The sequence below is a fragment of the Haliotis rubra genome, unplaced genomic scaffold (assembly GCF_003918875.1).
Source record: "Haliotis rubra isolate DU_JTF1 unplaced genomic scaffold, ASM391887v1 Scf78, whole genome shotgun sequence".
Lineage (NCBI taxonomy): Eukaryota > Metazoa > Mollusca > Gastropoda > Lepetellida > Haliotidae > Haliotis > Haliotis rubra.
Window position 1 is genome coordinate 1,968,085 of NW_025767501.1, and position 15,567 is coordinate 1,983,651.

The window sequence follows — 15,567 nt, forward strand, 5'->3', positions numbered from 1 at the left end:
GAGCAAATTAACTTTGACAGTGCAAATGTTTTCAATTTATAAGTGAGACAACTGTCAGCAACAAATACGTGCAAAGTCATTCATCTTCTCACAGATTTCTTCATGCCGTGTTTGAGCTAGGTACCCACGTTGTAGGGTCATTCTGTCAATATGCTGCCAAAAGAACACTGACTTTTTATACTACAAGTAGTTGTAACTATAGTCCTGTGTTTCATACAATAGGGGGTGGCTGCAGTGTTTCACTGTGCTACATAATAAGTAGTGGTGGCCATGTCTCCATGTTTGGTATCTGACAGAACTGGTATTGGAGGAAAACCAAGTTCTGTGGATAGTCAACTTCTTTATCGCAATGAGTGTGACGTTTCGGTTTAGGAACTAACACCGTTATCAAGCAAGTAATGGTATTGGAGGCCATGTTTCAAGAATTAACAGGTTTCAATGTTTTGTACTACATTGTATAATGAGCGTATGCTGCAATCTGATGATTCATATGGGATTCATGGGCTGGAAGTATCCTGGACTATTCACTGAGCATGAACAATTTACTGGATAAGTGACTGTTTTCTAAAAAACAATTATGCCGTTTGTTTTAGGGAAATGGCTACTATCTCAACCGAATATTAAAGAGTTTCATTTTCATTTTTTCAATATTCTGTGCATATTCAAGTTCAAGTATTGTAGGATGATGTGATGTCATCTTTTGTACACACCCGGTCAAGAGGTATTTCTCAAGCCTATCTGTAGGATGATGTGATGTCATCTTTTGTACACACCCGGTCAAGAGGTATTTCTCAAGCCTATCTGTAGGATGATGTGATGTCATCTTTTGTACACACCCTGTCAAGAGGTATTTCTCAAGCCTATCTGTAGGATGATGTGATGTCATCTTTTGTACACACCCTGTCAAGAGGTATTTCTCAAGCCTATCTGTAGGATGATGTGATGTCATCTTTTGTACACACCCTGTCAAGAGGTATTTGTCAAGCCCATCTGTAGGATGGTAAAACGCTGTGGGGCATGTGTTATACTGATGATCAATATTCGGTGGTCTGTCCATCAGGATTTGCTGTTCCTTTTCTGTGTAAACAAAGCTTGATGCTGCGCTAGTAACAGTTGCTACGGGCACTTGGGAAGTGGCAAGGCTTATATAAAAACTGGATCTATGAATTGTGTCACCCTTTCTAGGGTGACTTCATGTTGACATTTTGACTACCATTTTGAATGGATAATTTTCACTAGTGAAATGTTTAATTACCTAGCTATGATTAATTAGTTTTGCCACCAAGAAACAGGCAGTCTCCCTGTCTGGGTTAAAAGTCCATGTTTCACACTAGCTCAAACACTGATCATGCAAAACCAGTGTGCATAATGAAATAATTCCAATACATTTTTCAGATCAAGATGTGTCTTTTGCAAAGAAGAGACTATTCTAAAGGTCTGGTCATACATTAAAACTGCAATAATCATGAAATGATGCAGCAAGTATTTTAAAAATACAGAACACCAAAAGAAGATAGCTGATAGACAAATGCTACTCCCACTGTATATATTTGGGTTGAGTGCATCAAAACACTTATGAAGCACATGTGACCTGGATACTGTACTCCCTGTTAAAAGCTTCATCAACAAAATCGATCAAAAACATTTTTTTTAAGGAAAGTGCATGAAATAGTCTTTTACAAGCGAAGTTTGTGAAAGTATTTTGACTTACACCGTCATCGTCAAACAGTACAGCCATCTGCTGGGCATGTTTCTCTGCCATGAGTTGTTTCGACAAGTACTCGCGTGGGTTGGACAATGCATCGGCAAAGCCTGAAATTCAGCAAGTTGGAATAATTGGTTTGTATCACAGTATGGCAATCTATAAATGTGGAGAACTCAGTGTGGAGCATGCTGTACAGACCCCCTAAAAATGTACAGTGTTGATGGATCAAGGTGCCATTGTACAAAGTGATCTTAAGGCTAAGGTGATCGCACTTCCCATAACTTACAGAGGCTCTGGACTGTCATAGCAGTAAGGTTGATTTGTACAGTGGCACCAAGGGATCATTATTACATCTGGGTTTCCAACCCAAGTTGAGCTGCTCCCTAGCTAAATGATGAAGTTCTCTTGTGATGACTTAAGCTACTTGCCCAACAACTGTTTCCAAAGTCTGGATAAAATTCCCTCTTTTACATACATTAATAGGAAAAAGGGAGAACACTGACAGACATGGAAATTACCCATCCATGTACAATCAATACTTAGACACCATTTTTGCCATATTATACATGTCATGTTGCAGGTCTAAATTATTCCACTCAGTAATCCTCCCAGGCATGTTGGAAACAGAATATGCCATACCAGCAAATGCATCAGGAACATAGTCATTGACGCTGAGGTGAACAAACAAAGTCTGTAACGGCAGTGGCTGGTTACATTCATTACGGAGTGGAATATGGCGGTAACCTGAAATCAGGAACAAGATGGGTGAGTGAATGAATCTTGTACGGCATTGACAATCGACAACAATAGTGTACCCACATCATACCAGCTTAATAGTGGTTGATAGCAATAGTGTATTGCAAAAGTTAAAAATCAGCAATATCACACAGTAGCAGACATCAGTTAACAACAGTTATCATTGAGCATAACCCATAGAATACACCTCTATTACATGCAAACATACTAACCTGGTCGTAGTCCTTCAACAGGTAAAACTCGATGTCCAATTAATTTCCCTGTTTCTTCAAACACACCAATACGGATAGTCGCCAAGTTTGGCAATACCACCTGAAATCACATGATCAAACTCAAGTTTTACAAGCACAACCGTCCTTTCATCCAGTAAGTTGGATTCTTGTCTTCATGGCTATTATTAATGCAAACGAAAATGTTTATATACCACCACTGCCACCTACCTACCACATTTTTAAACAATATTAGTGTTATATAATATTCCATCATCAAACACAAAAATCACCTACCCTATAAATTGCAATTCAGAAATAAATATTTGTAGTTTTTTTTATGAAAATGGGATAGATGGAGTTCATCTTGCAGAAGTGAAAAACAATATGACATTTACAACAAATTTACCTTTTTGAAAACAAATGCCTCTTCACCATAGACAGGGTTAATGCCGTTAGCTGGAATGGTTTTTGTTCGGAACTTCTTTCGGACAGTGTCTGTCGGCAGTCCATACATGTCCACTTCTACATATGTGCCCACTTTCTTGTCTGACAGAAACTGTCCTGAGATTACCTGATAACATATGATGTAGTGAATGAGGTTATGATTGTACAGCAATGGGACACGTACAAAAAGGACTTGCTCAGACGCCAAGAATGGTAACCATGTATTACCTTCATGCTAACAGTGCCTGCGACAATCCCGTCCACTGTTGACTCCGCAAAGGGGTCAAAGTGGCGATCTTTTCGACGCATGAAGTCTGGTTTGAGTATGTATCCAGATCTACCATTATATTCAAATGTTCCCATATTCAACTGCATCGGGAGATCTGCAATAACAACCAGAATACAATACCGGTTAGCGAAACATATCAATGGTTCACTTCAAGCAATGCTATTATAAATCGATAAATGCATTCACCAACCTCAAACAATAACAAGTAGGAACATATTTTTCTTTCTGATCAAGACAAAATATGTGAAATTATAAAATTTAGAAAAGATATTTTGGTCAATGATAGAACATACTATTTAATATCAATCACATTTGTTCATCTATGCATTAAAGGGAGACTACTCTCATTCCACTCTCTGTTTAGCATACATTGTGTTCAAGGGCAAGAGTGTCTCATGATATTTGTATCAATATTTGAAAAAGAAAACAGCAATCTTCATTTTATCACCTATCAAACAAGAAAATATTAACGTCTGTATTTTGTCAAGAAACTGAGGTGTTATCCAGTTACTCTTTCGATGATATATTTAGGACCACATCAAACCAGCTACACCAAGAAACCTTACCCAGAGTTTGAAAGTTCAGTGCCACAAGCTGACAGCCTGCATTCCAGAAAATCTGAAAGTAAACATTATCTGTACAATAAAGGCCCTGAATTCGATTCCTGCCTGTCAGCAATTGTCATGATGGTTGATCCACATTACAATAAGCCTGGTGTTAATGAACCTCCTTTTATAACTTGAAGCATTTCTTTCCATAATATTACAGGTATTACTATGTCGCAGCAAAGTTTTGTTGATAGAAACAATGTAATATCTAAGCAGTCAATGCAAGTGTACAAGTTTACACTTGGGGTAAGGGGAGAGAAGAGTTATGGTTGATACTCATGGCAAGGGTACTGTACTGTATGGCTGATACCTGTAGCAAGGAGACTGTACAGGGTGTAAGGTTCATACCTATAGCAAGGAGACTGTACAGGGTAGTAAGGTTCATACCTGTAGCAAGGAGACTGTACAGGGTGTAAGGTTATACCTGTAGCAAGGAGACTGTACAGGGTGTAAGGTTCATACCTGTAGCAAGGAGGCTGTACAGGGTGTAAGGTTCATACCTGTGGCATGAAGTTGCTGGAGTCCACTCGAGTTCCTTTTGGGTAGATTCGACTTAACTGGCGTTTGTTGTAGCTTTATTGAGTTAAAGAATGTCAGAACAAACTTTATAAGCTAGATATTAGCTGGAAATGAGTGACAACTTAACCCTACATTCATCCTGAAGAATAAGATAAAATCAATTTTCATAGATGCCAGTGCTCTATTTAGAGGTTTAACCCACTTTTTCAATATTGCTTTCAGATTGGGCCTGGCCAAACAAAAGAGAAGTGGAACAAAACATTCTAGAAATACTAATATTCAGCCAAATGACTGCTTCTTCAATTACATCTTTTCTCCTACATTTCTAACCAGGATTCTTCTGAAATAATCTCAGTCTTGTTACCAAGGCTGTACATTAGAAATAACTTTTAACAATATTTCAACATTTGTTTGCAAGCACGACAGACTGTAGATAAGGATACTTGACAAATTCCACTGGGTACTGATTCAGCAAACTTGCAGCTTGTGTCTCCACAAATGATGAGATTTCGTAGCTTCTATCACGCTCTGAAACAAATGTAGAATATTTTTAAGTCAAGCAAAGGAATACCGGTACATGTTCCCACCCGACTGCAGCTGACCAGGTCACCCCCTGGGGCCCCGGATGTTGTTGATTGACGTATGTGTGGATGAACATGCACATGATGGAGGTAACTGAGAAGCAGCATCTTTCTCCAGGAACTTGCATCTTGTAATTTACGAAAGGTATTGGCAGGTGAAGAACATTAAATGCAGAATAAAATTTGCTGTTTGAACTCACTAGATATACCATTCATCAAAAACGGTATTGTGATATGTATCATGGAAAGAATGAATCTCAATTTACAGACAACCAGAAATACCACACAGCTTTCAATGGTATTGTCCTAACACTATTTCAGGAACACAACAACTCACTCTCTGATACATCAAAGGCGTGGAAATGCACTGGTTGTATGTAGTTGACGAGGAGTGACATCTCCATGGCAGCCTCAGCTTCCTTGCCTGCTGTACCCTGGGAAACATTAAATAATGCAACATCATCAGGTACCAGAGGATGTCCAACCATATTAAATGAGTAAATGTTGCTTTAAGCTGCATCAGTAGTATTGCAGCTATTGATGGCTAGCAAACATATTAAGAGTGAAATGTTAAATGCCACTTTTAGAGGAGAGGTGACATAGGGTTGATCACATTCAAGATTATTGTACTTGCATAGATTCTTGCATGCATGATTGACAGCTTGTAGTAGTATGCATATGCTGGTTTTATAAAGTTCTAGCAGCTATGCCACTTTTTACCATGAATATCCCATGGTAACAACAAAGTCTTTTGGCAAGATGCAGCCTGGGGATCAAACCAGTGGCCTTCTGCTCTCCAGGCAGACACTCTATCAACAAGACTAGGTCACTTATCATTTCATGAATTATTAATTATTTATGGATCACAAAGATTTACAAATACAATAAGTTTCAACGGTTTTTCATTTTTGCAATTAAGTCAGTAAATTTATTTCAGTAGTGACAAAAAATGATGTGCATGTATTGAGGAAGTAACCCAAAGACTTGTTTCACTTAACATTAAACATGTTATGAAACATTCATTAATTTACAGCATTGGTATCAGTGTCATTAAATAATACCTATACAATAGCGGTACAAGTGGTTGAAAACAGACCTTAATCAATAACCCCTGTTGCTGGAGTAAGAGGTTTCGAAACAGAAATATGGAACTACATTTCACTTACCCTGTCTTTTTTCACCCGCTGTCGTCTCTTCTTCTCTTCCTCTGATATCATATCAGATGGAATCTCATCTTCTTCTTCACTGTCCTCTGATTCAGATTCACTGTTGAAAATCTCCTCTTCGGCACCCCCTTCAGTCTTTGCCCCACCCTCTGATGGAGCCTCTGCCTTCTCCCCACCACCTTCACTAGAAACTGACAGAGTCTTTGTTATAGCTTTTGTTTCTGAGTCTTCTTGTGGTTTCTCTGCTGGGGGTATCTCTTCTGCAGCCTCTTCAGTGACTTTAGGTTTTGGCTCGGAGGTTTTCGCTGATACCTTGGTTGGAGTGGATTTTTCTTCTTCTGGTGCTATTAAGTACAAATCAAAACCAGTTTTAAGAACACAACTCATTAATCAGTGATTCTTCAAATAAGATAAAATGGGACAATTTTTGTGTGTTTCACATCTATCATGTTACCGTTATATAGACCATAAACATATTATTTTGGTCCAAACCCCTACTTTGCCTGTCCATGTTTTTCTATGTGGATATTCCAAAACCATTACCTAAAATTTTGGATAACCTTGATTCATTGATCGCAGTAATTATTGTGCATTCCCATAAATCAAATGTTGTATGATGTCACTCAGCGGTACTTTGGATGTACACACACTGCCACACCTCGATAACACTGAGACAAACTCACTAATACATAATTTTATGCATACAAAATGTCATAAACAAAAAAGCTACTGTTAACAAAATCTCAATGTCTGCTTGTCTCGGTCTCAAAAATCATAAATCATGTGGTGTAAAATGATGTCCTCTGTCAAAATTACATAACTATGGTAACCTTGTCAGGCCACTACTTATAGCTTTTTTGTTGTTTTCATAGGACAGACTACTTCACGACTCAGATACAAAACATATTCGCCTACAGCTTTAACTAAATCTTATTTAGAGTTAAAAACAATCAAGTTGCGGTTCATAAAGTGGCCCTGAACTTCTCTGTACTTGTGCAAAACACTGAGAGACAGACTTAAAGGGAAGATTGATATTGTCAAATCAAGTGCGACTCCGGGTTTTTATGTGGAGCTAGAAACTAGACTTATTGGCCATGTGACATATATGGCATCCATCGGATACAGATATACCAGGAAAGAGCTAATTCATTTAGCATCTGATTTTGCTTGTCAGTTGGGAAAACCCATGCTATATTTGTGAAATGGATATAAATATGGCAGTTTGGAGCGATGGCCAGAGTTGAAAGTTACGGGTGCCAAATCTTCCACTGAACCTTTTGCCAAAGCTAGTTCAGAGGAATGTGTCAGCAAGTATTTTGATGATCTGGCCATGATTATGGACAAGTACAATATAAAATAAAGTCTTGCATGACCTGAAGCAATCTAATGTAGACGAAAAAGGAATTGTGGGTGTAAGAAACTCCATGGCCTGCAAGATTTCTTCAGAGCGATCATTAGTCACAACAATATTGGGATGCAGAAACACTGTATTTTGTATTCATGTACACTAGAATGCAAGTGAATTTGAATGAGGTTTGTACAATGGGAAGTGAAAATGTAATTTTTAGAGTAAAATTGATATTTTATACTTTTCCTGACTCATGCTCTTTTGCTTGTCTTCTTCCTCTTGCGAACATAGTGGAACACTTGTATCTCCTTAATTGAAGCTCCCTTCAATGTAAAATCACTAATTAGTACTCACCAAGAGTTGCCTCCCTTTGCCTTTGGCGCGGGAAAGGCGGCGCCACCTTCTGGCCTCATGCTTCACTCTCTCCTGATATAGCGAGCCCAACACTTGAATTTACAGGGAAATCCAAAGTGTTATGTGGGGAGGATGGGAGGGCTTACCTCATGAGTCAGGATAAGTATAAAATATCAATTTTACTCTAAAAATTACATATTTTTCCTTATCCTGACTCATGCTCTTTTGCTTGTAGAATCCTACGGAAACGGAGGTGGGAAAGAACAGAATACTTTGGATTTATAAAATTAATTAGTGATTTATATATATATAACTGTAATAACCCCCCTAACGGGAACTTCATAATGGCACTGACTTAGGATAATTCCTCTACTATAAACCATAAGTTTATACATTGCCATAGATGGGGTATTACAATAATAATATACTATGATAATAGCAATAAAGATATAAAAGCGACTCCGACAAGGAGAAGCTATACAACTGAACATAATCATCAGTATAAGCTTAAAGCTGAGTAGACTTAAGCTAAGTATATAAATAGCCCTAAAACTCCGTAGAGTTATAAGCTAGATAATACTGGTATGAAATATACATAATAATCTCGTAAGACTATGTGTTAACGTCTACGAGGGACTGTCAACTGCTGTCTGAGGACCAAGGGACCGAAATGGTGAATACCTGAGACGTCCTCGGTGGTGATATCTCTCAGCTAGTGATTAGCAAACGCCATGTTAGATTTCCAAAAGCATCCTTCCATGATAGTATTTAATGAACAGTTACCGTGTAGAGCAAGTGTGGAAGCCAATGCCCTGATCTCATGGGGATTTGATGCTGCTGGAGGGTCGAGTCCTGCTGCCTTGTAGGCGCGAAGTATGACAGTTCTTATCCATATAGATATGGTGGTACGAGAGACTTCTGTCTGAGTTGTTGCCGATAAGGGGATGAATAATCGTTTGAGAAATCGTCGCCTTGTTTTGGAACGTCGTAAATAGATTTTGAGAGCTCTGACTGGGCATAGAGATAAGTCCAGTGTATCTTGAGATCCGAGAATCGAGGAGAGTGCAGGAATATGGAATAATCTGTCTGGTTGACCTGGCAATTGATTTTTGGCGATGAAATCCCATCTTAATCCCAGGTGCGCTGTGTTTTGATTGTCATCAAACTGTATCCTCTCATAATCGTGTGCGTGAATTTCTGACATCCTGGCTGCCGTGGCTAGGGATAACAGGAATAGCGTTTTTTGTGAGAGAAATTGAGAAGGTTGTCGGTTCCAACGGTTCATAAGCCTCACTTGTGAGGTGTTGGAGCACTATATTCAGATCCCAAGCTGGGGCGTGGAACTTCCGCCTCTGATCTTCCAATCGGAAAGCACGTAGTAAGGCCAGTAACTCTGGCGTCTTGGTTAGCTTGACACCCGTTCTCATAGTTATCACAGAACTAAGCGCGGCAAGATATGTTGACAATGTCGAGCCTTTTAAATGTTTGTTTTGGCGTAGGTAACACAAATAATCTGCCACTTGTGGATGTGTAGCATCTCTCGCTGTAAATCCCTTATTTGCTGCGTAATTTTCGAAACTGTGCCACTTGTCGTCGTACAAGTTACGTGTAGAATAGCGTAAGGCAAGCGTGACTGCTTTTGCCGCTCTGGTTGAATACCCTCTCTTGTTTAAACACATTTTAATACAGTCCATACGTGAAGTTGGAATACTTCTGGGCTTCCGTGCACCTGTTTGGTGTGTGGATGTACTAATAGATTCGAGCGCTTTGGTAGCTCTAGTGTTGGTTGTCCGATTTCTTGAATTAGAATGGGAAACCACGTTCTGGCTGGCCAGTAGGGCGTGACCAAAATCAGTTGGAGGCTCTGTGTTTGTCTGATTTTCTGTAACACTTGAGGGATTATCGCTGGCGGCGGAAACGCCTATGCATTGAGGCCTTCCCAGGATATGCTTAGAGCGTCCGTTGCCCATGCTTGTGGGTCCGGGACTGGTGATACGAATGTCGGTAGCTGATTGTTGAAGCGAGTGGCGAATAGATCTACTAGCGGAGCTCCTATTTGCTTGATAATCTGTGCAAAAATTTCTGTATGGAGCATCCATTCTGTCGGTGACGGTAGATGTGGCCGAGAGAGTGCGTCTGCTAGTACATTCTTGGCTCCCGGGAATGTGACATGCTCTGACATGTAAGTTGAGATCGTCGATTAGATCGAACAGTTGAAAGCATAAAGTCAATAGGTTCAGTGATCTCGTTGAGCCTTGTTTGTTCACATAAAACGCCACTGTCGAGTTGTCGGTATGAATCATCAGATGCATTTTGTAGAATGGTGCTCCAATGAAGTATGGCGTTGATTACCGCTTTCATCTCTAACATGTTTATATGGAGCTTGCTTTCTTGCTGATTCCATAACCCTGAAGCCGTCCGGTTGGCGAGATGAGCTCCCAAGCCTGGAGTGACGCCAGCGTCTACATATAGATGGGTTTTGAATTCGGCTCTGTTAAACAAATACCTTCCGCGAGACATTCGACCTCCTGGTCCACCATAGTAGATGAGGTCTGAGGTGTTTCGGTAGACTGAATGGTTGTAGGTCATCGAGATGAGCATTGATGAAGACCTGTAACGGACGTAACTGTAGTCTGCCTCTGACTGTCATGTCTTGGCTGACGTGAGGAGACCCAACAGGCTCTGCCAATGTCGTAGTGGTAACGGAGAGAGTAGGGCTAGAGGAATGGTCTGTTGGATCTTGAGCCATCGGTCTTCTGAATGCGACGATACGGTTGAGAGTCGTGATAAATCGAACGCCTAGAAATTGCAGATCTTGCGATGGTACTAGGTCCGACTTGAGTACGTTTACTAACCATCCTAGCTGTGTTAGTAGCTTTATGATGTAGTTTAACTGTAGTTTGAGACGCTGTGGATCTTGATCTACTTGTATCCCGTCGTCGAGGTAGAACGCACTGCGTAGCCCTAGACGATGTAGATAGGTAACGATAGGTTTCGTTATTCTTGTGAATAGCCAGGGGGCGCCGATGATATTCCGAATGGGAGTACTTTCCATTGGTAATGAAGCCCGTCTAGTGTAAATCGTAGGTATTTCCTGGATTCGGGATGTATCGGGATGTGTAGATATGCGTCTTGCAGATCTATACTGGCCATGTAATCCATGGGACGAATCAACTGCCGTAACTGAGGTAGATGTATCATGCGAAACGTTGGCGGTTTGCGTAGATAATGTCTGTTGAATATGCTCATGTTGTAAATGAGTCTGTATTTCTCCTTGGAGTTTTTCTTGGGTACTAGGAAAACTGGGGAGTAGAAGCCTGATTTGACGTTTACTTGATCTAGTACTTCTATGGCCTGCTTGGTTAAGAGCGATGTAACAGCCTCTCTTAACTTTGGTAGTTGTTGTGCCTGGAAGTCGAACTTGTGAGGGTTGACTGTCAGCGGAGGCGTGGCCTGTAGTGGGATACGATATCCGTGTTGAAGAATGTTGGAGACATAAGGGTCTTGTAACATTCCCCAGTTCTCCCAGTGCAGTTGAAGGCGTCCACCCACTTGTGACGGTTGTACTGGAACGGCTGGGGGTGGAAGACTCCAGTCGTTCCGAACCTGTCTTTCATCGTTTATAGTTGCGGGAACCTCTGGGTGCCCTGCCTCTTCCTGATCCTCCTCTGTAGTTGCCATATGGGCGTACGAAAAGAATCTTTTCCCCTGGAGCTGGCCATCTTCCTATCCGTGCTCTCTGTAATCCAGTGAATTTAGATTTCCCTGAATATCTTTGTGAAGTCTGCCTGATGACGGCTGGCTAGCGTGTCCATCGACTTAATCATAAGGACTTCTCTAGAATCCTTAGTGACTTCCTTGGAGACTTTCTCTATTCCTCCGTCAAAGATGGATGGGGAGGACCACGGGGCTGTATAGAGTGGAGCTGTAACCTGCTCACCCCAGCTGCAGGAAGCGAGGAGGCCTTGACGACGAGCCAAGGTTAAGCTGCTGAGACTGATGTGAGATGATCCGTTAGGAACTGCTGGTCCTTCTTTTGCATCAGTAGGGCCGAGTAGATCATCCTATCATCTTCAGAAGTCGTGTCACGAAATCTGGTGATAAGAGTCTCATTGATCGTTCTAGATCTATTAAGGCCAAAGAACATGCGTCTCGTCATGGTTTCTATCTGCACCAGCTTGCGATCGTCAATCTTATAGTTCTTATTCTTGACATCGCTGATCATCTTGTAATTGTCATCGATGTCTTGTGCCTTGAGGAAGGGGTCCATATTATGAGTTGAAAACTTCTTAGCGTGAAAGTTCGGTAGGTGTGGCGTCTGAACTTTCGTGGCTTTATGGAAGGCTGTGTCCAGATTCTGTGGCACCGCAGCAATCGGGTCGATTGGAGGTAAGGTGACGGCGTCTGCATCGTCCTCCTTCATCAGGTAAGTATGCGCCGAGTTACCACTCTTGGAAGGTGAAGAAAGGTCTAGGTTGTTTACCATCCAATATCGTATCTCAGCGTCTGAGAAAATGATGCCTCCATCATCTTCTACCCCAGGATCGCTGATGAGAGGTTGATGCTCTTCAGATGGTGGACTGTGTGCTTCTACCACTGTACCGGGTGACGTTAGGGGAGACCTGACTGTGGACTTCTGTGAAGACTTGTGTGGTGACCTGCGAGGAGATCGACGTGGTGATGTACGAGGAGATCGGTGCGGTGAACGGCGAGGTGATCGGCATGGAGAATGGCGAGGGGATCGTCTTGGTGAACGTCCTGACGATCTGCGTCTATGGGTTGACCTTCACGGAGATCTGTGAGGTGAATGCTGATAGCTTCGCGAAGCTCTTGAGGAATCCCTCGATGTCCTTCTGGCCGAAGATGATTTGGAGCCTGATAAAGGTGCCGTTCACGAAGGCCATCGCGAAGCTTCCTCTGCGTCCGGTTCTGGGGAACGGCGACTTGACCTTCGCGAAGGCTTTCGTGAAGTCTGGTGGTCCGAGTCCGCATCTAAGGATGAAGCCGAGGTAGGTGATGATCTATCCCGCCTTCGCGAAGGCTGTACATCTGGGTCCTTCGTCGAGGTGGTCTGTGACTTCCTTCGCGAAGGTGGCTTCGTCGTGGCTGCTACGTTGACGGGGGGTCCCTCTGGGGTGTCGTCTACGTTGGAGCCTGGGCTGGTTGTCTCTCCAGTCTGTAGTGGTCCTCCATCATGATCATGATTTGCCGCATCAGTTCATCTGGGACGGTCTGCGACGATGTAGTCGGTGCCCTCTCTGCGATGCTAGCGGCGGGGCCCTCAGGGAGATCGTCCGACAGCAGTGTAGACACATCAGGCTGCATGGCGATCTCTGCTGACGTCACTGTAGCTGTCACCGGTCGTCTCTTGTGGCGTAGGTCGGGGATGATGATCGGTTGATCATCGTAGAGGCCCAGTTCAGCGGCTGGAACAATCTCGGCTGAGAAGGTTCTTGCATCTTCGTAGACTTTCCCTTGGAGGTAGATGCTGCCCTGGGGGTACGGAGTCTGCGTTGAGTAGACGTCGAGGCCCTCTTAGACTTTGGCTGCGATGACGAGATGTCTGGGGAAGCAGGGCGCTTCTTGGAGGCGGACTGCATCCCATGCCCTCCTCGAGGAAACTCTAGCGGAACACCAGGCGGGAGGGTCGACCAACAGCAGCTGACTGGCTAGGGGTTCCGATGTATCGGCCATGTCTAACCCTTGTTTGCGTGACCTATCTGCTGCACGTCTCAAGACGCAAAGATGATATTTATTAAAAGCAGAATTAGATAGATTAATACAGTAACTGCAACATGAATCAAACGCACAAGGCGTAGAACAGCTAGGGCATATTACATGCGGGTCAGCAGCCGAAAAATGTAATCAACAAATAGTACAGATTTTCATCAACGTAAACTAGCTGAACAATCACGAACTCCCGTGAATAAACAGTAGAAATACGAGTAATTATCAATACATATTAATGAAGGATACTAGCTATACCTCTATAGTAACCTATAGGAGGTAACTAACTAAGAATAACCAAAGGATATAGTGTGTAAGGAGACACAGGCGCTCTCACATCCTGCTCACTGGGCGAAGAAGGAGAGAGTGAAGCATGAGGCCAGAAGGTGGCGCCGCCTTTCACGCGCAAAGGCAAAGGGAGGCAACTCTTGGTGAGTACTAATTAGTGATTTTACATTGAAGGGAGCTTCAATTAAGGAGATACAAGTGTTCCACTATGTTCGCAAGAGGAAGAAGACAAGCAAAAGAGCATGAGTCAGGATAAGGAAAAATAAACATTTCTGGAATGGGGTGGTGACATTGCATAATTTCAAGATTATCTGTACAAGCACTTCCTTTGATGTGCAACCCCGGCACAAGTTGCCACAAGTCACAAGTACCTGTTGCTAACCATATGCAATGCCAACCAACCCTAATTTCTCTGCAATTACATCCAGGAATTAAGGTTATGCAAGAGTACACATTTCTACAGTGGTTTCATAGGAGCAGAAGCATGGAAAGCATATTAAACTGCCTTGAAAGTGTTATTGAAAAGGTTTTAGTTTCATTTACATTGAACAAAGTTGGTTCATTACTGCTCTATTTTTACTTGTTCTTCATGCTTGTAAGAAGGTTCCCAGTGTGTTCAATTAGGGCATATGGAGTTTTTCCAAGAAAGATAACCATATGATTTCAAAGTGATAAATCAACACACAATATCCTACAACAAACTTTTTTGACAGGACCTCTAATGCTCCTGCTTTGAAATCCTATCAGCTTGTTAGAATGTTTTTTAGGATCAATGAATACTTTTTAACACATACACTTTCCTTTGGGATTCTGTTCACATGAAAGTGTCTGATCATACAACTTGATTTGTTATGTATATTCCAATGAGACAATCAAAAACTGACTTTTATGGAAATGTTTCTTTTTGTTTTTGACAAGTATCTTCCTCTTCATCAGTTCTGGAGATGGGAGGTGAACGCTGGGGTCCAGCTGAAACAACAACTTGACTTTTAAACTCCTTCACACCCATGAACATGTGGATGACAAACCAAGGTTAATAATTTGAAGGAATCAAGAGCACAAGCTAAAATGGCTTTCAGTGCCAAATTCAGTTTAGATCAGTTCAATATACAGGTGAGAACATTGAACACAGTGTGGTCCTCTTCTAACTAAGAGTCTATGGACCCTGTCAGCATGTGTTGACATCCAGGTGAGAGATGGCTGTTGGTGTACATACCATCTATACTCATACTTACAGGTGTTTTATATACACAGCAATGATACTGAGGAATGTATCAGATTAAGTATCCCCAAGACTGGGTCAACCAAGATTTGTACATCTTCTCAATTTAATGTGTGTTTTTATTACAGAAAATATAAGTATTAAAACTAAAACAGACAAGAAACATCCCCCCCCCACCCCTAAATCCTAAAAACATCATCAGTTTAACAGATGAGCCTTCCTTCCTTCCTTCCTCCAGTCTGGTGGCACAGTGCTGACTACCCTGCCTGAGGTGGTGGATAAAGGGAAGTAATTCTCAGTTCACGGACATTTTTCATGACTACTTCTGGGATAGGAAAACATAACTTA

General features: G+C 41.8%; 1 protein-coding gene and 1 long non-coding RNA gene across 2 annotated transcripts in view; one reads left to right on the plus strand and one right to left on the minus strand.

Moving 5' to 3' along the window:
• Positions 1-15,567, minus strand: part of LOC124260840 (1-phosphatidylinositol 4,5-bisphosphate phosphodiesterase classes I and II-like) — a 179,800-nt gene that overhangs the window by 14,477 nt on the left and 149,756 nt on the right. The window contains exons 14-24 of the mRNA XM_046695160.1: positions 14,882-14,966; positions 6,281-6,624; positions 5,452-5,548; positions 4,977-5,061; positions 4,515-4,587; positions 3,973-4,024; positions 3,346-3,500; positions 3,080-3,244; positions 2,674-2,773; positions 2,345-2,449; positions 1,712-1,812 (exon numbers count right to left, since the gene is read on the minus strand). Of these exons, the coding sequence (XP_046551116.1) occupies positions 1,712-1,812; positions 2,345-2,449; positions 2,674-2,773; positions 3,080-3,244; positions 3,346-3,500; positions 3,973-4,024; positions 4,515-4,587; positions 4,977-5,061; positions 5,452-5,548; positions 6,281-6,624; positions 14,882-14,966 (1,362 nt within the window). The remainder of the gene's footprint in view (positions 1-1,711; positions 1,813-2,344; positions 2,450-2,673; positions 2,774-3,079; positions 3,245-3,345; positions 3,501-3,972; positions 4,025-4,514; positions 4,588-4,976; positions 5,062-5,451; positions 5,549-6,280; positions 6,625-14,881; positions 14,967-15,567) is intronic.
• LOC124260843 lies at positions 4,979-15,558 on the plus strand. The gene is made up of 3 exons (XR_006894189.1): positions 4,979-5,204; positions 5,436-5,580; positions 14,916-15,558. It is a non-coding gene; the product is annotated as an uncharacterized LOC124260843 (long non-coding RNA).